At 39.2% G+C, this 27,765-nt stretch overlaps 1 protein-coding gene across 1 annotated transcript in view; it reads left to right on the forward strand.

The window, feature by feature from the left end:
• LOC126482358 (transcription factor 25) overlaps nt 1-27,765 on the forward strand; it is a 137,004-nt gene that overhangs the window by 42,047 nt on the left and 67,192 nt on the right. The window contains 1 exon segment of the mRNA XM_050106438.1: nt 27,168-27,250. Coding sequence (XP_049962395.1) covers nt 27,168-27,250 — 83 coding nt within the window.

The following is a 27,765-nucleotide window of genomic DNA, read 5'->3' on the forward strand; positions in this document are numbered from 1 at the left end:
ACTAATCAGAAATGTTCAGATTTCTCCACTTGGCACTTCATTTTCTGGAGTCCACAGCTCCACTCACTTTCTCCATATGACAAAATGGCAATATGTAAAATTAGATAGCAACGGTGAACTGCAAATAAAAAATGACAGTAGATAAATAAACCCATAGCAACCTGAATACCAACCAGTGATGCCAACCTCTAACCTCTGAAGCTCCAAAGTTCCAACCGGTTACTCAGAATGTCCCTTTTCTTTATAAAGTGTCCCACAGTAAATAAAAACGTGACGCCTAGCAAAAAGAAAGAGAGAGAGAGAGAGAGAGAGAGAGAGAGAGAGAGAGAGAGAGAGAGAGAGAGAGAGAGAAGGTTTAACAAAAGACGTAATAGACTATGATTCCATATGCAAGACGATAAACTATTAGTGGGGCTTAGGCTGCACAACTACAATATTGTTGCAGAAGAAGCTGAGTAGCTCCATGGTGTAGTGGTTATGATACTAAACTGTTACATGGAGGACCGTGAGTTCAAAACTCATCTGGACTGTACAATTTTAATTTCTATATTCAGTTCAAGTACATTCTAGAAGTATCCACAAATGTCGAGATTCATTGTACTGTAATGTTTTGTAGCTAACTCATCTGGACTGTACAATTTTAATTTCTATATTCAGTTCAAGTACATTCTAGAAGTATCCACAAATGCCGAGATTCATTATACTGTAATGTTTTGTAGCTGTATATATACTGTATGTGTTGTGGCCGGAGGCAGTTCCCTCCACACTCTTGTATATGCAAGTGCTGAATAAACCTTCATTAAGTGAAGTTAGTGTTTGTCATTCATCTGATTACACCTTCTTCTACGTGACATTGTTCTGGCGGAAGTGCCGAGTATTGTAACGTGATAGCGCACATTATTGATGAGACAGTGGTTCCCATCAGGCCATGATAGAGCTGTCATTTACGTTGCAAGAAACCTGAGTTTGAGCCATATTCAACGGATCGCAATCTATTGGAGACAGAAGAAGAAGACAATGTCACGATGACATGTGTGTGCCACCACATGAGACATCCTTCAGGTTTCTCTGGTGACGATGGCGAAGATCCGAACAAGTGGCTGAAGGTATATGAGTGTATAGCCAAATTTAACAAATGGGATGACACCGTGTGTTTGGCTAACGTATTTTTCTACTTGGAGGGCGCTGCCAAGCAATTGTATGAGAACAAGAAGTAGTAGTTTACCAACTGGGAAATATTCAAGGCGGGACTGCGCAAGTATTTTGGCGACACACGCAACAGAAGTGCAAGGCTGAAGATAAATTGAAGTGCAGGGTACAGTGTCCAGGAGAAACAACAGCATCCTACATTCAAGATGCCTTGGAGCTTTGTAAAATAGTGGATCCTAGAATGAAGGAGGAAGATAACATTGCACATCTTTTGAAAAGTGTTGCTGAGGATATGTATCAAACCCTACTCCTGAAGGTGGTTTCGACAGCAGACGACTTCATAAAATGGAGCCAGTATATTGAGACAATGCATCAAAAAAGAATCGCACAAAAGAAGTTTGAATGGCTTCCAATCATCGTACCAATGTCTGCAATGGAGGAAGAAACTGATTTCACAAGTATTCTTCGTCAGATAGTGAGAGAGGAAGTTCAGAAGGCACTTGGATTGAACGGCAAGCAGAAAACAGAGATGCTTCAAGAAGTCATAAGGGAGGAAGTGAAACAGACTTTGAACCGAATCTCTCAACCTTCATTTCCCTTTAAAACGGTGAAACAGTAGAGACCCAGGTGGAGTTACGTTCCTACAATGCCGCATGAGGAACCTGTTTGGGTATCAAGGAAGACTGACGTATGGAGGAAACAGGATAACCAACCAGTATGTTTCCACTGTGGACGACTGGGACGTGGTACGCTATTGTCAAGAAAGGTGGCGGATATTTGAGGACGCCTGCACCAAAAGACAGCAGGCCGATCTTAGCTGACGGGTCATTCCATGTCAAGTCATCCAGGCCTTGACACCAACCATGTCAGATTTTGATGAAACTTGATACAATTCTTTTATCATCCTGAAAGCACTTGTAAAATTTTTTTGCTCTATCTCTTATAGTTTTTTTTATAAATTTTTAAAGTTTTTAGATTTGGCTTTGTTTCAGCAGTTGGAAATTGTAACTTAAATGTGTCCTCAGAACTAAAAAAATTTGTATATTAAAGAATACTCAAGATATCAGTATGAAATTTTGGAATAAGTTTGTGTATTATATCTAAATGTTAAAAAGAATTACCATAAAGATATATTAAATTCTTCCAAATGAAAAAAAATTTATAAGTTGTTGTTGGTGTGTGTGTGTGTGTGTGTGTGTGTGTGTGTGTGTGTGTGTGTGTGTGTGTGTGTGTGCGGGTGGTTTTTTTTTTTTTTTTTTTTTTTTTTTAAGCTAACGGATGTTTAGTTTTACAAAAACTGCAATATCTAGAGTCTCAGACCTGATAGAAAGCTCAAATTTGTTTTAAAATACTCTTAATTGTATAGGCTATTAGATAAAAGAAAAATTATGTTGGCTTTTTAACCTGTTTAATAGTTATCTAATTTTTAAAATAATATTAATTATATTTTAAAAATAAAAAATGCCAAGTGACTTAGACACCGAAAATAAGTTTTTGTCTTCTTGGAGTAACAATGTACACTTGGATTTTGTATTGTTACTCCTGTGTTTTGAAGTAAAAAATTATTACAGTGTTAAATAGTGCTTGGATAGTATTTTATTAAGTTTATTCGAACTCTCAGTAAGTACTGTTGCTTAGTTTACAGAGATTCTTTTCCAATATCCTATGAAAGTAACCAGAACAGTAATCAGACCAAAAGTGAAATCAGTATGTCAGATATTCAAACCTGTAGTGTAGGGTTATTTAAAAAATCTGACTGTTTCCAAACAACCTACACACCTTCAAAAAAGTTACAACCGGTATCAGAATTGAGTGAGGAAGAAAAAGATTTGATCCACTTACAATCTGGAATTAATCTGTGTGAATTTAAGAATATATGTTCACACCACAGCTACTACTTTTTAAATGTTTTTGAAAAGTATCAAACAACATGTGTAGACCCACTAAAAAAACACAAAAAGCCCATCAAAAAATCGTTGAAGTGTAGGCTTGGATCTTTCTAAACAATTACTGACAAAACATATTAGCATAAAACCTGGACAAAAGCTTTGCTAAACATGCCGTAACTTTTGTGAGGAAAAATTAAGAGTTGACGTCAATGAAAGTGAAACAGATGATGAAGTCATGGTTGAATTAGAATCATTGGAATCCAGAAATGACTCCCTCGTACAAACAAACATTGCTCTTGATTATTTAGGTTTAACACTGATAAAGCTTCGTGGCTTGTCAGAACAAAGTAAAGGGTCTTATTTTAAAAGGAAGGTTAGCAGTATTGAAAAGACTGCAAAAAAGGCGGTTTCAAAAGCATTAAAATATGATGCACCAAGTTCTGATGGTGACGAAGAAGATAAGTGTGGTTGAGAAAGCAAAGGATTTTGATGTAATGATTTCTCTTATGAAAGAGAAGATTTCATCTGTTGGGAGGTCTAGAAAAATCCAGATTCTGACCTTGGCTCCAGATTCTTGGACTCGAAATAAAGTGATGAAAGAATTTAATGTAAGTGAGTACATGGTGCGACAAGCTAGAAAGCTAAAATCTGAAAAGGGTATTTTGGAAACTCCTGGTCCAAAAAAAGGTAAAACTCTTTCTGAAAATACAGTAAGACTTGTAACAGATTTTTATGAAAAGGATGAAAGTTCCAGAGTGCTACCTGGAACAAAAGACAAAGTAAGTGTTCAAAAAAATGTGTACATGCAAAAAAGACTCATTTTGTGTAACATGAGAGAACACTATTATTCTTTCAAATGAGAGAATCCCGAGGTAGAAGTAGGATTTTCAAAATTTTGTTTCTTGAGACCTAAATGGTGTATCCTTGCTGGTGCTGCAGGCACACACACTGTATGAGTATGCAGTATCCACCAGAATGTTAAACTATTACTGGATGCTGTGAAAATTGAAGAATCTTATAAAGACCTAATTAAGATGCTTGTGTGCAACACAGAAAAGCAAAACTGCATGCTACATCATTGCAACAGCTGTCCTGCAAATACTGCACTAACAGAGTGCTTAACTGAAAAACTAAGTGAAGATTATGATTTAGAAGAAGAAATTGTAATCAGTCAGTGGGTTAACACAGACAGGGCAGAAATGATCAAACAGTCTATCAGTGTTGAAGACTACATTTCTTTATTGGTTAGGTCATTGGAAAAGCTCACCCCACACTCGTTTATAGCAAAATCCCAATCAGCAGCCTTTAAAAGATTGAAAGAAGACCCACCACCCAAAACAGCAATTATTGTGATGGATTTCAGTGAAAATTATTCCTTTGTTATACAAAATGAGATCCAAAGTTACCACTGGAATAGAGGTGGTTGTACTCTACACCCAGTTGGAGTTTTTCTAAGAAATGAGGAAAACAATGTTTTTGTTTCCAACCACTGTTTTATTAGTGATGACCAAGAACATGACACTGGTTTTGTTAACTTTGTACAAAAAGAAATTACAAAGTGGCTGTCATTACATCACACTGACATTGACTCAGTTCACTACTTTACAGATGGTTGTGCTGGGCAGTGCAAAAATAGAAACAGTTTTAAAAATTTGACTGAACACTTGAGAGACTTTAATTTGAAGGCCCAACACTCTTTTTTTGCAACAAGTCATGGGAAGTCAGTTTGTGATGGCCTAGGAGGAACTATTAAAATAATTTTAAGGAAAGCCAGTCTACAGCTTTCAGACAAAGAACAAATAATGACAGCAATCGATGTGTATAAGTTTTGTGAAAAAATATTGAAAACATTCATTTTCACTTTATTGACAAAAAAGAAGCTGATTTGCTATGGTTAAAACTAGAAAAACGTTTTTCAGCAACCCGAACCATTCCTGGAACTAGAAGTTTTCATAACTTCAAACCACTTCCAACAAACAACCTTGAAATTAGAAGGACTACAGATAGTATAAAACCCTCCTTAGTCTTTTCTTTCCATTCTTCTTCTGATTGGGTTCGTGTTGAACCATCCATAAATTGCTATGTGGCTGCAAATTATGATGGTAACTGGTACTTTGGACTGGTAAAAACAATATTCAATGATGAAGAAGATGCAGAAATTCTATTTCTACATCCTTCAGGACCCGCTGCATCATTTTATTGGCCTGAAAGAGAAGATTCCTGCATAGTGCCTTTGGAGCACATAGTCTGTGTAGTAGACGCACCTCAATCAAGCGGCACTGGGAGAATGTATTACTTCAAAAAAGACTGTATCAAAAGAACTGAAAGCTCTTGGATGAAGTGGAAAAACAGTTTGAATCAGCATTAATGTTTATTAAAAAGACAAAATTACTCAAAAAATTCAATGTTTCAAGCAATCATTTGGGTTATACATAAGTGTCGTATGTAAACTATCTTTGTACATAATTCTAATGTAATCTACTATAATTAATAAACATGTTAAAAAGCCATCATTATTTTTGTTTTATCAAGTAGCCTATATGTTTAAGAGTAAATTAAAACAAATTTGAGCATTCTATCAGGTCTGAGACTCGAGATATTGCAATTCTTATAAAACAAAACACCCGTTAAAAAAAAAAAAGAAAAAAAATACATATATATTTTTTTTCATAGAAAATATTAATATATTTTAATAGCATCATTTTTATCTTCAAATACGTATAATAAATAAACTTGCTGCAAAAATTCATGATGTTATCTAAAAGAGTTTTTAAGATAAGCAAATTTAAAGTTTTGAATACAAATTAAACTGACCATTTCCGAAGGTTCAGAAGATGCAAAACATGAAAACTTTAAAAATTTATAAAAAAAAAATGTAAGAGATACAGCAAAAAACAACTGCAGGTGTTGTCAGGATGGTATTAGAACCATTTGAGCCAAATTTCATGAAAATCTAAGGAGGTGGGTGTAAAATTTATTTTTTATTGGGTGATTTGATATGGAATGACCCTGACGCCAACTCTGGGACGACTAAGATGTGGGTGCAGGACGACATAGATCATTGCCACAAGCTAGCTGCTGGAGAGGATGCTCCCCAACATGCCAATCAAGGTCTCCATCGCTGTTTAGGAGCTCCAGCCAATCGCCTAGCCGCCGTAACTTGAAAAGCTAAAGGGTGCGACCTTCCTTGGAGGTGAGGTCGCCGAAGAAAAAAATCCTCCGCCACCGATCACTACAGAAATGATAGGAAACGACGTCGATATCCTCATGGATGGCCGACCAGCCCAAAGTCTTGTGGACTCTGGAGCATCATATTCAGTCATTTCGGAAAATTACCATCACCAGTTGCAGAAAACCATATTCGTTGACACAAAACATCTCTGCTGAAGGTGGCTAATGGGAAATATATAAAACCTACAGGAAGATGTCATTCATGTGGGTATAAGTGGCCATACACAGCCCTTAGAATTCATCATCTTACAAGAGTGTAGTCATGACGTCCTTCTTGGATGCTACTTGTTGAAAGCTTCTCAGGCAATTATAGATTTTGGTCGCTCGAAGATTATGTTTGATGAGATGAGATACTGTGGACAGGGAGATGTGCATCTGAGTGTGTGGGCACTTTGTGTGCTGGATAAAGTGATCATTCCTGCAGTCAGCACTAGCAAGGTAACTGTCATGTTTCATGCCGTGCATCAACCCATGGATCTTGTAGTGAAATGTAAGAGAAGCATACCACTGAAGATTAACTGGGTCATCCCAGCCTCTGTCTTCTCGCTTAAGAACGGATTTGGTGGATTGTGGATAGTTAACTGTCACCGAGAACTGCAGATTCTTCCAAGACGCATGTGCGTAGCAAACACTGGGCCGTTAATTGCAGAACAGCTGAGAGTCATAGAAACCTCCCATGCCGAGTCTATGGGCAAAATTAGCACTACCACTACGAGACAAGATCTTCTAGCTCGACTATCACCAGATCTCACTAAGGAACAACAGAAGAAGCTACTTGTCATTCTTCAAGAATTCTCTGAATGCTTCAGTCCACAGGTGAGGAGCAAATTAGACAAATCGATGGTGAAGCATTGGATTAGCACTGGAGACCATGAACCAATAAGCCAGAGAGCATACCATATGTCAGCAATGGAATGCCGAATAATTTACGACTACGTAGAGAAAATGATGAAGAATAACATTATTCAACCTTCACAGAGCCCATTGTCGTCACCAGTGGTTCTCGTCAGGGTCAAGGATGGCAGTTGGCGCTTTTGTGTTGATTACAGGAAGCTTAATGAGATAACTAAAAAGGACGTTTACCCTCTTCAATGAATTGGCAATACACTAGATTGTCTGAAGGGGGCTAAGCTTTTCTCAACTATGGACATGTACTCGGGATACTGGCAAATCAAAGTAGATGAGGCTGATTGTGAGAAAACTGCACTCATCACCCCTGAGGCCCTGTATGAGTGTAAGGCAATGCCTTTTGGTTTGTGTAATGCACCAGCAACTTCTGAATGGATGATGGAAAATCTTCGAAGTCACCTGAAATGGACGATGTGTCTTGTTATTTAGATGACATTATAGTGTTCTCAGAGACATTTGATGAATACATAAAAAGGCTGAGGGCTGTTCTTAAGTGTCTCCAACAAGGCAGTCTGAAACTTCCAAGAAAGTGTCCCTTTGGAGCAAAAGAAATCAAAATACTTGGACACCTTGTGTCAAACTAAGGTGTGCGGCCAGACCCATTAAAAGTGAGATCTATAATGGAATTTTCTATTCCTAAAAGTATTAGAGATGTGAGAAGCTTCCTCAGATTATGTTCTTATTACTGTTATTTTATCAGAGACTATTGTATCAAAGCCAGGCCACTCCAAGAGTTGTTAAAAGCCGATGCTAAATTTATCTGAGGTGGTGCTCAACAAGATTTTTTCAATGTGCTGTGAAAAGCTCTGATGACTGACCCTGTACTTGGTCTGGATGACAGGAGAGCACCTACGGAACTACACACAGTTGCCAGCAGGTTTGGTATTGGTGCTGTTCTGGTGCAAATTTCGGATGGAAAAGAACAGGTTATATCCTATGCTTCTAGGGCACTTACAAAAGCCGAGAGAAACTACTCAACTACAGAAAGAGAATTTCTTGCTGTGATCTGGGCCGTGTGTAAATTTCAACAGTATCACCATGGAAGGCCATTCACAGTCGTTACAGACCATCACTCACTTTGTCGCTTGATGGGTCTTAGGGATCCAACAGCATGACTCGCTCTGTGCAAGACCATCAAGACTTTGATGAAGATAGTGGCTGTCCTGCTGCACTCCAGGATCTTTCTGCTTAGCAGGAGGAGGACGCCAAATATCTGAAATTATGCTTGCCTTAAATTGGTCAGAGGATGTGAAAGGACAGTTTAAGGTAGTTAATGGATTACTTTTCACGAAAAACTTTGATCTGTTTGGAAAGAGTTGTCTACCAGTGATCTCTAACACATGCACTTAGATGTTCTACAGAAATTCCATGACATACCTGAGGCCGGACATTTAGGATTTATTAAGACATACGATAGGATCCACAAGAGATTTTTCTGGACAGGTCACTATGTGTCGGACTGTTGAGAGTGGCAGAGGAGAAAGGCAGTTCCTCAGAAATCACCTGGACGACTCATACCAATTCCACCAGCCGAAAAGCATTACCTGCGTGTTGGGCTTGACCTCCTTAGGTGATTTCCAACGTCTGCTAATGGCAATAGATGGATTGTTGTTTGCACTGATTATCTGACATGCTATATCATTACAAAAGCCGTGAAGAGTCGAAGCATCCGAGGTAGCCAAATTCATCGTGGAAGATATTGTATTAAAACCTGATGCCCCAAGGCCGTTAATTACGGATTGAGGAAAAGTTTATCAATCGAATCTTGTGACACAGATAAACCGTCGGTGCAACATTACTCATCACATGACGACTGCCTACCATCCGCAAACTAACAGGCTTACTGAACACCTTAATAAGACCTTGGCTAACATGCTATCAATGTTCGTCAATGTTGAGCAGAGCAACTGGGATGAGTTGCTACCTTTCATGACATTTGCCTACAAAACCACCAAACAAGACACTGTAGGATTTACGCCATTTTTTCCCAGTGTATGTACCCGAGGCGATGATGACGATGGACACTGTGTTTCTGTTACATCCTGATGATGTGGACGATGATTACATTGGCCAGGTGTTAACCAGAGCTGAGGAAGCTCGGCTTTAAGCTCAACTCCGCACACTGCAGGCTCAAGAAAACGATCGCCGAAGCTATGACGAGAGTCACCGCCCTGTTGTCTACCAGCCTGGTGACCTCGTCTGGATCTTCACTCCTGTTCTGGAGGTTGGTCTCTCTGAGAAGCTCCTGTGATGCTACTTTTGACCTTATAAGGTTGTAAAATAGTTGTCTGATGTTCCTTATGAAGTTGAAGATTTCAATCCCGACAAAGGCGTCGAAAGATCAGAAATATGGTCCACGTCCTTCTGATGAAGTCCTATAAGGATCCTGCAATCCAGGGAGAAGCTCCAGCGACAGGCCACAAGTGGAAAGGTGATGAAGAGTGTAACGGCAAAAGAAGTCATGAGGAGATCACCACCAGGGCGAGAATCAGTCATCAATCAGGAGGCAGAGTGTGTAGGACGGATGACTTGTTCCCGGATTAGGAGGACATAACACAGAGACGCTGTTCTCTTAAGGAGGGAGCAGTGTCGCAGAAGAAACTGAGTAGCTCCGTGGTGTAGTGGTTATGACACTAAACTGCTGCATGGAGGGTCGCGAGTTCAAAACTCACCTGGACTGCACAATTTTAATTTCTATATTCGATTCGAGTACATTCTAGAAACATCCACAGATGTCAAGAATCATTGTACTGGAATTTTCTGTAGCTGTATATATACTGTATGTGTTCTGACCGGAGGAAGTTCGCTCCGTGCTCTTGTACATGCAAGTGCTGAATAAATCTTTGTTAAGTGAAGTTAGTGTTTGTCTGTCATCTAATTATACCTTCTTCTACATGACACTATTTACTAGTGCCCTTACAATACTACCTGATATAGTGTAAAATCAGGATATATGTTATAGAAATGCTGGCTTCTCCTTTCAGTAGATACAGCTTCCCATTTGTAGAAATATTACTCCCCAAACACATACTCATCCCTCTTTTAGTCTCCGTCCCACATTTAAACTTTTGCTTAATACAAGGTTTTTTTATTATGAAGACTGAGCTGTTTTTGTTTCACTTTATGAATTGTGTGGTCTGTTCCTTCCCCCATGAACCATAGACTTGCCGCTGGTGGGGAGGCTTGCGCGCTTCAGCGATACATACAGCCGTACCATAGGTGCAACCACAACAGAGGGGTATCTGTTGAGAGGCCAGACAAACGTGTGGTTCCTTTTCGGTAGTTGCAGGGGCAACAGTCTGGATGATTGACTGACCTGGCCTTGAACATTAACCAAAATGTCCTTGCTGTGCTGGTACTGCGAACGGCTGAAAGCAAGGGGAAACTACAGCCGTAATTTTTCCCGAGGGCATGCAGCTTTACTGTATGGTTAACTGATGTTGGCGTCCTCTTTAGTAAAATATTCCGGAGGTAAAAAGAGTACCCCATTCGGATCGCCAAGCGGGGCTACTCAGGAGGATGTTGTTACCAGGAGAAAGAAAACTTGCGTTCTATGGATTTGAGCATGGAATGTCAGATTCCTTAATTGAGCAGGTAGGTTAGAAAATTTAAAAAGGGAAATGGATAGCTTAAAGTTAGATATAGTGGGAATTAGTGAAGTTCGGCGACAGGAGGAACAAGACTTCTGGTCAGGGGAACACAGGGCTATAAATACAATATCAAATAGGGGTAATGCAGGAGTAGGTTTAATAACGAATAAAAAAATAGGAGCACGGGTCAGCTACTACAAACAGTATAGTGAATGCATTATTGTAGCCAAGATAGACACAAAGCCCATACCTACCACAGTAGTACAAGTTTATATGCCAAGCTCTGCAGATGATGAACAGATTGAAGAAATGTGTGATGAGATAAACGAAATAATTCAGATAGTGAAGGGAGATGAAAATGACTGGAATTCGATAGTAGGAAAAGGAAGAGAAGGAAAAGTAGTTGGTGAATATGGAATGGGGATAAGGAATGAAAAAGGAGGCCACCTGGTAGAATTTTGCACAGAGCATAACTTGATCATAGCTAACACTTGGTTTAAGAATCATGAAAGAAGGTAGTATATATGAAAGAGGCCTGGAGACACTGGAAGGTTTCAGATAGATTATATAATGGTAAGACAGAGATTTGGGAACAAAGTTTTAAATTGTAAGACTCTGACCACAATCTATTGCTTATGAACTGTAGAGTAAAACTGAAGTAACTGCAAAGAGGTGGGAATTTAAGAAGATGGGACCTGGATAAACTGAAAGAACCAGAGGTTGTAGAGTGTTTCAGAGAGCATTAGGGGACGATTGACGAAAATGGGGGATAGAAATACAGTAGAAGAAGAATGGGTAGCTTTGAGAGATGAAACAGTGAAGGCAGTAGAGGATCAAGTAGGTAAAAAGCCGAGGGCTTGTAGAAATCCTTGGGTAACGGAAGCGATATTGAATTTAATTGATGAAAAGAGAAAATACAAAAATTCAGTAAATGAAGCAGGTGAAAAGGAATACAAATGTCTCAAAAATGAGATCAACAGGAAGTGCAAAATGGCTAAGCAGGGAAGGCCAGAAGACAAATGTAAGGATGTAGAGGCATATATCACTAGGGGTAAGATAGATACTGCCTACAAGAAAATTAGAGAGACCTTTGGGAAACAGAGAACCACTTGTATGAATATCAAGAGCTCAGATGGAAAACGAGTTCTAAGCAAAGAATGGAAAGCAGAAAGGTGGAAGGAGTATATAGAGGGTCTATACAAGGTTGATGTACTTGAGGACAATATTATTGAAATGGAAGAGGATGTAGATGAAGATGAAATGGGAGATGTGATACTGCGTGAAGAATTTGACAGAGCACTGAAAGACCTAAGTCAAAACAAGGCCCTGGGAGTAGATAACATTTCATCAGAACTACTGATAGCCATGGGAGAGCCAGCCCTGACGAAACTCTACCTACCATCTGGTGAGCAAGATGTATGAGACGGGCGAAATACCCTCAGACTTCAAGAAGAATATAATAATTCCAATCCCAGGAAAAGCATGTGTTGACAGATGTGTAAATTACCGAATTATCAGCTTAATAAGTCATGGCTGCAAAATACTAACACAAATTCCTCACAGATGAATGGAAAAACCGGTAGAAGCCGACCTTGGGGAAGATCAGTTCAGATTCTGTAGAAATGTTTTAACACGTGAGGCAATACTGACCCTAAGACTTATCTTAGAAAATAGATTAAGGAAAGGCAGACTTACGTTTCTAGCATTTGTAGACTTAGAGAAAGCTTTTTGACAGTGTTGACTGGGAATACTCTCTCTCAAATTCTGAAGGTGACAGGAGTCAAATACAAGGAGCGGAAGGCTGTTTACAATTTGTACAAGAACCAGGTGGCAGTTGTAAGAATTGAGGGGCATGAAAGGGAAGCAGTGGTTGGGAAGGGAGTAAGACAGGGTTGTAGCCTATTCCCGATGTTATTAAATATGTATATTGAGCAAGCAGTAAAGGAAACATAGGAAAAATTCGGAGTAGGAATTAAAATCTATGGAGAAGAAATAAAAACTTTGAGATTGGCCGATGACATTGTAATTCTGGCGGAGACAGCATAGGACTTGGAAGAGCAGTTGAACGGAATGTACAGTGTCTTGAAAGGCGGATATAAGATGAATATCAACCAAAACAAAACGAGGATAATTGAATGTAGTCCAATTAAATCAGTTGATGCTAAGGGAAATAGATTAAGAAATGAGATACTTAAAGTAGTAGATGAGTTCTGCTGTTTGGGGAGCAAAATAACTGATGATTGTTGAAGTAGAGAGGATATAACATGTAGACTAGCAATGGCAAGAAAAGTGTTTCTAAAGAATAGAAATTTGTTAACATCGAGTGTAGATTTAAGTGTCAGGAAATCTTTTTAATAGTATTTGTATGGAGTGTAGCCATGTATGAGTGTGAAACATGAATGATTAATAGTTTAGACAAGAAGAGTATAGAAGCTTTCGAAATGTTGTGCTACAGAAGAATGCTGAAGATTAGATGGGTAGATCACATAACTAATTAGGAGGTACTGAATAGAATTAGGGAGAAGAGGAATTTGTGGCACAACTTGACTAGAAGAAGGGATCGGTTAGTAGGACACATTTTGAGGCATCAAGGGATCACCAATTTAGTATTGGAGGGCAGCTTGGAGGGTGAAAATCATAGAGGGAGACCAAGAGATGAATACACTAAGCAGATTCAGGAGGAGGTAAGTTGCAGTAGTTACTCGGAGATGAAGCAGCTTGCACAGGATATAGTAGCATGGAGAGTTGCATCAAACCAGTCTCAGGACTGAAGACCACCCAACAACGGCGTGTTCCTTTTACTTGAAAAGAATATCTCACAACACATATGGAATTTAAATTCTCTCCTCCAGTTCTGTTCCTTTTCCTTGTTTTTACACCACTTTCCCTCTGCAATCAATCCAAGTCTATTTCTGAAAATTCCTTCATCCTATCCTCAGGCACAGGTGGAAGACTTCTCCATTTAAATGCTAAGGTATTTAGATCATATCCTCCAAATTTCGATGCAACACATGATACAGCCTTTATCTGGGACATTCTGTCAGCTGTTAATGGATTATTTGGCTCTATGAATTTTAAGTTTCCAAAAAATACATTGTGTATAGGTAGAAGTTTCTTCATTTCTTAGATTGCTGTGATATAGAAATAAAGACATTTAAATCTTATTTGATAAATTTCATTTTTTAACATTCTCGAGGAAAAATTTGTAATAAATGTTCAGATTTGGGCCAAGATACCCTGACTCTAATGAGCGATGATGGCATGGTTGAAGTGTATATATCTTGTGCATTTCAGTGAGGACACTAGGGTTTATAATGTTCTGACTATGTTTTGGAATAGATGCTGAGAATCTTCCGAAAGCTTGTGAATAAATATTTTCCTTGTTTGGAATAAGGCATTAAAATTGTTGAAGTAAACCAAAACATACTTTATGAACAACATGTAAGCTTTAGTGTAAGAAGTTTCTAAATTGCAAAGAATCATTTCTGCAGACTTTACTTCAACAGTTGCTAACTGGCAGTAGTGCAAAAATACATCCCAGTTTCCTAGGAGGCCAACAACACATGCATGTAAAACAAGCCATCGCATACCCAATAATTTTTATATTTGATTCCAAAAACTTCTTGTAAAATAGTGCAGCGCTTTGCACTGCCAGATGTGTAGCTTGTCATGTACCTTATTAACTCTTTGCAGGATCTAGGAAGCTTCTCACATGCATTGCATACAACTAAAGCAGACGAATGGCAAGTAAAGCTGAAACAATCAAGTTTGGTACAACATTTGTAAGTTTTGTCATTACAGAATTATGGCTTTCCAATATTACAGATGCATTATAACAAGCCATGCCAATTACATTTGTAATTGGAATATCCTTCTTTTTCAACATACTCTGCATAGCTCTGAGTAGGACTTTTGCCGAGCAGTCTTTGGCATATAAAGGGATCAATTCCAGACGTTGTGTTTTCACATGCCTGTCAATTGGTGACACACATTTGGCTAAAAGGCACAAATGTTTGCTATCTGATATTTCCACACTTTCGTCCACCATAATAGAAAATTTGTTATCCTTTAGTAACTGAACTGTTTTATCAATTTCGATTTTTGTAATAACATTTTTCACTTATATTGGTACACTTTGTTCAACGTAAAGTCACCTCTGAAGGAGTTTTGGAATCGGGGAAAACATCTTTTAACACAGGAGCAAGGTGATCCACTGTTGAAAAAGCAACATTATTCTCCATGAGAAAAGTTGCTAATCTTATTTCAGCTGTCTCACTTTATCTGCATTTTTGCTTTCATTACACATTTTCGAAAAGTAATCCACAACAGTTCCTACTTTGCACAGTTTTAACATTTTTAATGTGTTTAACTCAAGAAGCATGTTTTTTGAGTTTGCTATTATCTTGAGCAACAATCACGTTAGTCTCTTTACACCATGCCTTTCTTTTGTCACCTTCTGCGGCCTGCAACCACCCTTTAAATCTGTCAAATTGAAGCCAAGAGTCTTGGAAAGTTCTAGTATTTTTTTTCCAGGTCTAATACACTGCACCTGGAATTAAATTTCTTTGCACTGCAGTCTGACATTTTTAAATGTGTACAAAACAAACCACTCAGAAACAATTATTATTTAATAAGATCAAGATTTGCACACAAGACTCAGTCCAAGTGACAATCAACAGGTAATAACTTCGAGTGACACTGAACTGGGCAAATTAAACCAATTCTAACAATACCGTATAACTGTGTGCTACGTTACAGCGTAACATGCCACTTGTCTTGACCTCCCATCTCACTTGCATTCTGAGAGGCACTGTTTATTTGAAAACTCGACAAATGTTTCACACATTTCACTCATTAGTAAATAATGGTGTGTTTAATTTAGTGCATACGAAGGGAAATTTGAACTAATGATAGCTACTATAATGGAGTACATACAGATTACTGGTTGAAAAAATGGCAGTCAGCGGGTGTTGTATAATTACTACTGTGAGCTGTTTTACTGTATTTTCAGGGTATGTGACAATCATACGTATAACAGTGCACATGTATTACTGTTGTCTAAGCAAACCTATTGTGCCCATAGTGAATGCTGAGTGCTGGTTTGTACAAATGGCAGATGGCACATGTTGTGTACTTCCATGAAATGTTTATCTTTGCTGTTATATGTACCATAAGCATTCCTACACTGTATTAAAGGCAAAAATTAAATATCCCATATTCATCTTACTTTTTGCAAAAAAAAAAAAAAAAAAACCTTTGTCACTTCTTGATAAATATTTATAAAAAATGTCCCACAATATGGGACAAATCCCACGGGTTGGAATGCTAATACCAACATGCAAAACAGAAATGCTAAGGACTGTGCACTAACCTAAATTTGCAATTGACGATGGCAGGAATACACAAGTGGCCTCTAGAGGCATTAAATGTTGACATATTCTCTACTAACTTTTGCAGTGTGTCAGCTTGGCACCACTCTTGTATCAGTGATGTACTCCGTGACTTGTAATATGGGATGGACGCACTTGGCGAAACATACTGTAAATACTCGTTTTAACTCTTGACGTGCCAATGCACCTTACATCAACTATCCAGCCATTTAAGATATTGAGTATGTTTACAGCTCTAATTGGGTACTTGTATTAATCTTTACCGAGATGTGACTAATAATAATTCACACTGTGTGTTACATTTATGACATTGTATGCTATTTCATAATTTAGTGTGCTTTACATTTTATGTACACATTCATGAGATGATCGTAACTCTATTTTACCAAAAACGCTCGTCATAAATAAAAGTTTTACAAATATGATCTTTGTTGAGAAGTTGTCTTACTTAAAGTTGAGTATCTACAAATCACTCCTTATTACTCACAATTGTTAAGAATTTTTTTATGGAATTATGAGTGACAAGGAACTACTGACTAAAGGAACAGAAATAGGTTAATTCAATTTTTGTCAGATTAGCCTTGTAATGGAATGACATTTATGAATGTTCAGTAATTAACATTTTTAATGTTTTGTGTTTAATCCTCAAGCAGGGGCGCCTGTGCATAAAATATGCAAACCACAAATAACGTTGTCTTTTGTACCATTCCATTGTTGTTTTACTATTGTGAGCCTGTACTTATTCCTTCATTATTGCTTCGACTAACACATGCTAAGTTGTGCTGTCATACGCCCAGGTGAGCAACAGTAATGTAAAATAAACAGTGAGCTAGATGAGGAAAAAATTTATCCAGATATAGGGCCAGCTGCACAATCCCACAATGAGGCAGTTCTCTATGAGATAATTAGCAAAAGAAGTGGTGGTTGGCTGGGATCTGATGCAACTGTTTCATTACTGTGGAGTAATACTTCTATGCAGCAACAGAGTGATACATGAATGTTTATTTTAATATTGTTTAATGAAACAACAGTTTAGCTTGCATAATGTAATTTTCTTTTATCATTGTTTAATTAAACGAAGATTAAACTGTGACTTTGATCATGCATGTTTACCTTGGTAACATAAACACGTCTATTTTTTACTGTTTAAAAAGTAGTTTATGCATCCACTCAGGTTATAAAAAAGGATGTGCCCACTCGAGGGCTAAAAAACCTCTATAGTGTTTAATTCAAGTTCAATTATACAGTATTTTATGCTAAACTGGGTAATACAGGTTTTCAGGTTACTACATTGTATATGTCTTTCCTTATAAAACAAAAGCTGATATAAAAATTTGGAGTAATCATTGGTATCCCAACAAACACTTCTAGCTAATCTTATATTATTTGCATCAGCTTCTTTTTAGTTTTGTAGCATTATCAAAGTTGAGTTGTGTTCTATTTCTGAAGAGTCTGAATCACACACATTCCGATCTCACAGAATGTTTGCAAAACTTCAAACGGTTCCTGGAGACAGAACTTTCCCCAACTTTAAACCATTAGATTTTTTTAAAGGGACTTAGAAGCAGGGAGGATCAGTAATGAACTATAATTTAAGGAATAAATTTATATCCTTTGTGATAGAAGAAAATTTATTGCCATAAAGATGTGTAGCTTGTAAGTATTCCAGTCTGTTGTAGTTTGGGATAACTACTGAACTAAGTACAACAGATGATGTTACTCTGTAATTTGTGTAATCTTCAGGACCTTCGCCCTAATTCCATTGGCTGAAATGAGAGGATATTTGTCCAATTCCATTTCCTGGTTTACTTGCTATTGTTGAGTCCCTTGTAACATCAAGTGGCTGAACTTAACCACACTTTCAGATGAATGTGTGTGTTCTATCCAGAAAAAAGTGTTAATGTTATAGATTAAGCCTACTGTAAGTAGTGCAGCTTAAAAAATAGAATTAACTTGACCTGTTTTTAAATGTTGTTGTCTGGGCCTGATTATTTTATCAGTTTTATCACTTAAAAGTTCAGTTTTGTCAAATATTTTGCTCAGAACCTTGGAAAATTTGGTGGTTTATTTTAAATTCGAAAGAAAAGATAAAGAATAGCTGTTACAAAATCAAAAAATAACAAAGAAACAATTTATCTTATTTTACAAAAGAAAAAGAATATTTTGAATTATCCCTTTTCCTTTGTGGTATTCGATTTAAAGGTGAAGAATATTTTTCACTAAGTGAAATACAAAAATGTAGGTATACATTTTCTCCTGGCTTGATGGCTTTTTCTTAAAAGTATGATCTGATGGCAGAATGCGAAAGTAATTAAATTGATGTACAAAATAGTAAGTCCTCCACTAGTTGAATTAATCAACAAATCATTTGAAGAAGGTTGTTTTCCAGAATCATTAAAATATGCGGAAATAAAACCACTTTTTAAGAAATGGTCAAGAGAAGATATGGGGAATTATCGTCCTATCTCCCTCCTTCCAGTGCTGTCAAAAATTTTGAGAAAGTAGCTGCTATACAAATCCAAAACTTTATTGTATCACAGGGGATTATTTTGTGCAATCAGTTTGGCTTCCAGCAGTGGAAAAATACAACACATGTCATAAATAATTTCATAGATAAAATTAGCACAGCTCTAGACAAAAAAAGTAAAGTAGCCGGTATTTTCTGTGACCTGACGAAGGCTTTCGATTCCGTAAATCATTCCTTGCTAATCCACAAACTAGAAAAATATGGGATTAAGGGTGCAGTACTTCAATGGCTTACTTCTTACTTATCTAATAGAAAACAAATAACAATCACCTCCTCAAATGGTGTAAACTACCATTCAAACTGGAAAACAATAACACAGGGTGTCTCGTAAGGTTCGATCCTCGGTCCAATTCTCTTTCTATTGTCTGTCAACGACTTACCGTTAAACATAAATTCACCATCCGTCCTGTTTGCTGATGACATATCTGTCTTGATAGAAAGCAAAGAAACAGAAACGATTCCTGCTAGTCACTGGTACATTAGACAGGCTAGAGTCATGGTTCCAGCTAAATGGTCTGAAGCTTAACATATGAAAAACAAACCTGATTGAATTCAGAACCAAACAGTCAAGAGACCAGGAAATTAGTATAAATCATAAAAGTGAAGAATTAACAGAAGTGCATTCTGCCAAATTTCTAGGTCTACACCTTGATAAGAATTTAAACTGAAACACACCTATTGAGTACCTGTGCAGCAATCTGGGTAGCTTTGCATATGCCATGCATATATTATCAAGTGCTACTAACATGTCCACTCGCAAAGTAGCATATCTAAGTTACTTTGAATCAGTGATAAGATATGGCATTATTTTCTGGGGGAGCTCCAATAATATATCTCGTGTACTGAAGCTCCAGAAGAAAATTATCAAAAATATGTGCACTGCACAGCAAAGAGAATCATATCGTCCATTATTACAGAAACTAAAACTTTTGATTGTCCCCCTCCCTATACATATACGAGCTAATGATATTTTTATGCAGCAAACCGGAATTGTTCATTAGAAACCAATTTGATCATCGATACAGTACAAGGAATAGAGATAATTTTATGCTTCCTGCCCATAGATTGAAATTATATGCTCAGTCCCCACAATATATGGGCATGAAAGTCTACAACAAACTTAAAGGCAAAAACATTCTAAACATGGTACTAGGGATACTAAAAAAGAACTTACATGAAATTCTTATACACAAATGTTATTACTCATTAGAAGAGTTCATGGAAGATGAACTGATAATTTGAGCAGAATCCAACCGCAAATTAGTATATGATGTGGGGGAAAAAAAATTGTCCATTATCAAGAAAGATATTTACTATGCTGGAAAATAAGAAAATATAGATACTGCTACATAGACTAAATATAGTTTAAAAAATTAATATTTGATTCTAGTTTGTAATTTTTGACACGTCTCCTGTACCATAATTACATGATTTGCAAGTGTATGTTTTGAGACTAATAAATCACAATTCACAATGATTGGAGAGAAGTGAAAGTTAAGAATGAAATTTGTCAATGTTGGCCATCATTCTAATCTTGTAGACATTATGAAGCACTTTACACACTTCCATAGAGAACATTTGTACTTCAATCCATGGTTTTGTGCTTTGTAAATCATACACTTTGTCATGCTTATCAAGTGTAACTTCAGTATGGACTCCCCTGCAGTATTATGCTACATGTAAAAAAATGTTTGTATGTTTAGGGGTAAGGGAGAGGGATTACACATGGGTTGGCTTGACGGCGTTATTTGCTCTCAAGATTTTGTGGAAGGACACAGTAATGTAAGCTGGAGAACATTAGATGTGTTGATGAGCCATGCAGTTTTCATGTAGCTCCAGTGCAGGAGCACAAATAAACCTTTTATGGATAATGAGAAGTTCCTGAAGGTGACAAATTCCACATTGCTTAATACCAAGGTTGAGTGCATGGGGCATGAGATCAGGGGGTCCCATTTGCATGAGTCTACTTGTGCATGGGTTACCAAGTCTGAGACAGTACATCCCGGAAGCGGTTACAAGACACCGTCATTCACGCACTTCCTATTGTAACATTAGCAGCTGAATCAGCGAGTGTTGTCACAGCCATGAGGGCATATTTTGATAGCAGTGGAGACCAAGCTGGGCTGCACTAGCTTTGCGGTGTCCTCAGTAGGTGTTGGCACCCTTTGAGGTGTGGCGATTGGTAGCTCTGAGTATGAGAAATCTAGAGTGCAGGTCAGCTAGCCTGAGGCTCAGGCTGTGTGGTGGGAAAAGTCTGGCCATTAACATGAGCCTAGAAGAGTATCCACCATGGCCGAATTGACTGAGCAGAGGAAGTACCAAATAAAAACTAAACCCAACTGTTGACAGATAAGCCACTAACATGGTTACAAAGTCAAAATTTTAAAGAGTGCATGGGTGTAGACGTGTCGTCACTTTAAAGTGCAGTTTCTAATTTATTTAATTTTAAATAATTTATTTATAAAACTACCTTCAAAAATTATCTCAGTAATACTGTAAGCAATCCTTACAAATATAGTGTTTATGGAGAGGTCTAAGTGAGTGCTATTGGATTGTTAAAGTCTATTATTTGTGACTATCATGTATTTTAAATTACAGATCAGAATGTATAATCCAAGCATAAAAGTTGAATTATCCCATGTATAAAATAGGAAATATTGAAAGTAGCAGCAGCATTAATAGAGAGATATTATTAGGGATGGATGGGGGTAATTGGTTTAGTTATATATTTTTACTGATAGCATAATGACACAAACTAGTGTCTGCTGTGACAAAAGCATTATTTGTGATCCAACCATTTGAGTTACATAAAAGCTGCAATCAGCACTAGAAAGCTGGTGAAAAATATGTACAAACTGAGATGTAATATACGTAATGAACACTAAGTTTATGGTTTTGAGTATGTTTTTGGAAGTTGGAAGTGTGCGAGTTTAACTCAGTGTCAGTGCGAGGGTATAAATAACAGTGACCATTTTCACTAAAGCTAATGATTCAAAGACCCCTCCCAACTGCACCAAGGTTCCTCATGTTTTCACGTACTGAAGACGCTCAGTCCTTCGCTACTTTAAATCTGTTTATTATTCAGAAAGGTGTTTATGCAAAAGCTGACACTCTGAATTGCTTTAGGAGACTACCTCTGATTCTCAAGCACAACAACTGCTTGCAGCTACACTCCTCCATGGCTATCCTGTTCGTGTCGAGGCCCATCGAACACTGAATTCTTCCCATGGTGTTATTTACACTAGGCTGCTTGATGGTCTGACCAAGGCAGAAATGTGAACATACCTCTCTGATCAGGGTGTCATTGCCAACCATTGGGTGATGAAAAAAGTAGGCGCCTCCTTTGTGCCCACATGCACTCTCTTTCTCACTTTTGATAGAGTGGTTCTTCCATCAAAGATCAACACAGGTTATGGAGTCATCAGTCAGGCCATATATTCCTAACCCAATGCGCTGCTACCAGTGTCATCATTACAGCCACACTTGAGAGCCCTGTCGACACCCAACAAATGTGTAACCTGTGGTAGGAATGCTCACGAGGGCGATTGTCCGCCTCCTTCTTCTCTCTGCATCAACTGCAGTGACGACCATGCTGCCTCCTCCTGCGATTGTCCTGTGTATCTTGATGAGCGGGCTATCCACGGGTGAAGGAAAAAGTGCCTTAACCGGTCGCTCGCAAATTGTTGGCTTGTCGAAACCCTGTGTTCTACCGTCAGGCACCCACAGTAGTGTTCTTGCTACATCTCGCTCCAGGAAGGACGTGGCCCCACAGACATGCGACTTCAAATTTAACACTGCTTTTGTGAAATCGCCGGATGTCATAGTAGCGTCCTCATCCAGCTGTGCAACATGCCACCAAACTCTTGCCTCATGGGGTGAAGTCACCTCCTACACAACAGTAGGCCAGAAAGGAAAGGAGGAGTGCTCCCCTGAAGACTTCCTACGTCCTTCCAACCAACCAACACTTGAGTCTTCCTCTGCTAACTGGAGAGGCTCGAAGAAGTAAAACAAAGGCAAACGGTCTCCTTTGCCAACTCAAAGGTCCTCATAGGTGTCATCACATGACACCCTTATCCAGCCACCCTCTGTGTCATCAGTGCACACCACCAACCGTTTTTCTGCCCTGGACTCTGCAGGCCAACAGCAAAAGAATGCCAACACTCATGACTCTCCTCCAATGGAATGTTTGCGGCCTTTGATCCAACGGCTGCTCTTAGAATCGCAGCGTCCACTTGTTCTCTGCCTTCAGGAAACAAAATTGCGTCCTCACGACTGTTTTGATCTCTCTTTCCCGGTCCGTTTTGAACATCCCCCCCCCCCACCCCACGCCCCCCACCCCCACTTCGAGGTTGGCATTCCATCTGATGGGGGAGTTGCGCTCCTCATACAGGATGATATCATAGCCAACCCATCTCCCTGACTACCAGCCTTCAAGCTGCTTCAGTTTCCCTTTTCCTTCCTGACTTTACCTTTTCCCTTTGTACTGTTTACATCCTCCGTCATTAGATTTCAGCAGGGCAGAGTTCCTCCAGCTTATTGGGCAGGGCAGATATCCCACCCCTTTCTGCTGCTTGGTGACATTAATATGCACCATCACCTTTGTGGTTCTCCCAGAACCTGTCTGAGAGGTGCCCTCTTGGCTGACATCCTTAATCAACTTAATCACTTCTGCCTTAACACAGGAGCATACACTTTCCTTGCAGCCTCCACGCACACCTATTCCCATTTAGACCTATCCTTCTGCACTGCCCAGCTTGCCCATTGTCTCAAGTGGTCCATCCTCTCTAACACACACTCGAGCGATCATTTCGTGTGTGCTATCCATTTGTGGACTCTTACCTCACCTCTGTGCACACCCAAATGGCAGCTTACTAAGGTGGACTGGAGGCTTTACTCCCTTGCAGCTTCAGTGATCAACATTTCCTCAGTTGTGATGACCAGGTAGAATATCTTACAGACATTAGCCTTACTGCCGCAGAACATTCCGTTCCTCCCGTTCCCTTGGTGGACTGACACGTGCCACAATCCAGTTCGTGCATGGGGACGTACTCTCCGTATTTTTAACCAACATCCTACGATGACAGACTGCATTCGTTATAAACAGACGCGTGCACAGTGTCGTCGCATTCTTCGGGATAGGAAAAAAGCTAGCTGGATTTTATTCACTAGTTCTTTTATCATGTGGGCCAACCTCCAACGACTCTCTGTGACCAAGATCCGTTTCCCAATTTTCAGGCTGACAGTAGCAGATGTTGTCATTGTGGACCCTGTTGCTATATCCAACACCTTAGGCCTCCATTTTGCAGAGATTTTGAGGTCCTTCCAGTGTCACCCTGCCTTTCTCCATTGGAAACAAGCGGAGGAGGCTCAGCTATATCCTTCTCTGCTCAGAATCTTAAGTGCTACAATGCCGCCTTTACTATGAGGAAGCTAGAGCGTGCTCTCACTTCATCCAGCTCCTTTGCCCCAGCGTGACACTGTTAACATTCACATGTTGCAGCACCTTTCTCCTGCAGGCAAAGCCTTTCTGTTTAATATGTATAACCGCATTTGGGCAGAGGGCATATCTCCCAGACACTGGTGTGAAGCCACTGTCATACCCATACCTAAGCCTGCTAAGGACAAACACCTTCCTTCTAGCTACTGCCCCGTTTCTCTCATCAGCTATGTTTGTAAGGTGATCGAATGTATGATTTATGCCTGGCTTGTATGGTGACTAGTCTGGCAATTTACTAACCACTGCGCAGTGTAGATATCGAGCGCAGCATTCTGCAGTTGACCGCTCATCACTTTGTCCACCCATGTCGTGAATGGCTTTCTGTAGTAATCCCAGACTGTGGCTGTGTTTTCGATTTGGAGGAAGCCTACGACACTTGCCGAAAGACTGGTATCCTCTGTACTTCCTACGGGTGGAGCTTCCATGGCCGCCCACCCCATTTCCTTCAGGCATTTTTAAAAGACCGAGTTTTCAAGGTCCGTGTGGGTCCTGCCATGTAGGACACCTATATCCATGAAAACTGTGTGCCTCTGGGTTCTGTCCTGAGCGTTGTCCTCTTTGCTATCGCAATTAACCCTGTAATGGCCTGTCTCCTGCTGGGCATCTCTGGCTCCCTCTTCGTTGACGATTTTGCTAACTATTGTTGTTCTCCATGGACTTTTCTCATTGAGCGGCATCTTAAGTGATGTCTTGATCATCTTTACTCATGGTGCATCAACAATGGCTTTCATTTTTCCGCTGACAAATCCGTTTGTATGAATTTCTGGCAGGCAATTGGTTTCTTCCACCATCTTTATATCATGGGCCTGCTGCTCTTCCATTCATTGAGACTATGAAGTTCCTGGGGCTCATGCTCGATAGGAAATACTCCTGATCCTCCCATGTATCTTAACCTGGCAGCCTGCTGTATGCAGTCCCTCAATGCCCTATGTGTCTTCAATGGTACTTCCTGGGGTGCAGATCGAACCACCCTCTTCCGATGGTACTGGTCCCTTATCCATTCAAAACTAGAGTATGGGTGTTTTGTTTATGCATCTGTGTAGCATGTCTGTCCCTCTTATGCTGTCCCAATGCTATCCACCGTCATGACATCCGTTTGACCACTGGCATCTTCTACACTATCCTGAACTAAGCTGCCAGCCAGAAGCTGCCGAACTACCACTGTCCTAACGCTGTGACTTTCTCCTTAGCAGATGTGCACGTATGCCATGCATGGCCACCCATCCTACGCCTCCTCCTTCGATGACTTCGTTGATTGCCAGTACTGCGGCACATCCCTCTTCTCTGCTACCACCTGGAGTTCGTTTTTGGCTCTTGCTCTGGCAGCTTAACTTCATACTACCCGCCACTTTTCTGAAAGGTGCGAACTCTTCACCACCTTGGCTTCATGTAATGGCCCGTGTTCACCTTTGCCTTCATTCACTTCCTAAGAAATATACTCCAGTCTTGCTTTTGCGGCTTATGTTTCACTACCTTCCCACGGAATTTCGTATGTACACTGATGACTCTCGAACTGACCATGGTGGTGGGTGTGCCTTTGTCATTGGCACCAATGTTTTTCAGTATTGCTTCCAGATTACAGCTAAAAAATTACAGCACAGCTCTTTGCCCTGTATCAGGCCACACAGTTAGATTCAGCGACACAGGCTTTTCAATTGTGTTATCTGCTCCGACTCTCTGTGCCCTTCAAATGTGTGTGCTGCTCATTGTCCATCCCTTAGTGCAACAGGTACAGGAAAGCTGTCACTTGCTTGCTAATGATGGAATCACTGTGGTGTTCATGGGGATTCCCAGTCATGTTGGTCCGACAGGAAATGAGGCTGCTGCCAAGGCTGCAGTCCTTGTACTTCAGCTCGCTAGTTCTTATATTCCCTCTGATGATCTCTGCGTTCCCTTCATGAGAACAAGCTCCAGGTTATTAAGCCTCTCTTAACTGTGTGGATGACCTAGTCCTGTTCCTCTCGCTGCAAGGAGATCATTTTAACTAGGTAGTGTATTGTGCACTGTCTCTTTAGTCATCATTATTTGTTAAATGGTGCTCCCTCATCACCTTGTGCACATTGTGCCCAACTTTTGACTGTCCTCCATTTCCTGACGGAATGCCTTTTTTTAACCGCTTATGTTCCCATTTGTGTGGTCCATCTGAGTTATCGGCAGGATGGGCAGGCTGTCGGCTGAGTTTTACTTTTTATCTGTCACAGCAATATGGCGAAAGCCATTTAATTTTTAGTTCTGGACCTCTGTTTCTCTATGGCATAGTTTATAGATCTTTCTCCATGTCCGTGTTTTTAGCTGTCTTCTTTTCCGTTGATTGGGATTGATGTGTAGTTGTTTTTAACTCCTCTCTTTGTCTCTGTGTTCTACACTTTTGACATGGGCATGTATGACCCTAGTTGTTTTTGAGCCATAAAACAAAACAAAACCATGAAATAAACTAACACTTGCGTCAAGTTACAGGTCTCTAGTTGCGAAAGTATCGCTTGAAAGTATCATGAAATTATCTTAAGTACCCATGCGCTGCTCACACTCTGGATTGCCACCGTGAAACTAAGTTCAACACTTGCTGGAAACTTCCCAGACTCACCAAACCAATGTTCAGAGGAACAGACTCGTGGAGACCAGACCAGACCATGTTAGTCATGTACATAACTTGTTATGAAATTATGTTAAAATGACTATATTGGGAAATACATTGTTTATCTTACAACCAAATGTATTAAAACAAATCCCCAGTTGTTTGTTAAGGAAAAAAATGTAGTGAGTAATTGCAGTTGACGTCTCTTTCATTGTAATAATAGAAAACGTGTGTGTGTGTGGTTGCATACTTTTCTAACAGTTGCAAAGGATGCCTGGATAAGTTACTGCAGTTTCTTGCAATTGTTGCTAGGTTCAGTCCAAATAGTCAGTCGGTATATATGAATGTTTGTTAAATAAAATTCTGTGCATTTTGTGGTATCTTTTACACTCGAGATTTTTGTTCAGTAGGAGGAGAGGTCATGGGCGAACATATATAAAACAGCCATTGTTAATTAAGCCAAGAGAAAACTGGTTGCCTATTACTAAAACAGGTAAGAACATTATATACCACATATTTTTATAGATACTCAGTTAGTGACTGTAAAATGTTGTTGTACAACTCTGAGATGTTTTATACTGGGTTGGCAAAATGTAATGGACCACATCTGTGTCAGATGTTTGATTTAATAGTTTTAAATAATTGTACTAATTGTGGACAACATTCCTCAGATTATGTATTATTTAGTGTGGTTTATCTGGCATTATTTTTATTAATTCCATAATTGATTGATCACGAAACATGTAGTTGAATGTTGTGACAGTTTTGACGATTTTAAAACAGTGAGTTCAAGCAGTGGTATAATTACAGGCAAACAATTTCGTATTTTGTTAGTGTCCATTATATTTAGCATTTAAGTAATAATGCAACTACACAAATACCAAAGGTGACAAAGCCAACACAAGATCAAATAGGTGATCAGAAAGAGATGCATAAACTAATCATGAAATCAACTGAGAAGCGTTCAGTGATGGATGACACCTTGGAAAAGGAAATGCAGGAACTAAA

The sequence above is a fragment of the Schistocerca serialis genome, chromosome 5 (genome assembly GCF_023864345.2).
Source record: "Schistocerca serialis cubense isolate TAMUIC-IGC-003099 chromosome 5, iqSchSeri2.2, whole genome shotgun sequence".
Taxonomy (NCBI): domain Eukaryota; kingdom Metazoa; phylum Arthropoda; class Insecta; order Orthoptera; family Acrididae; genus Schistocerca; species Schistocerca serialis.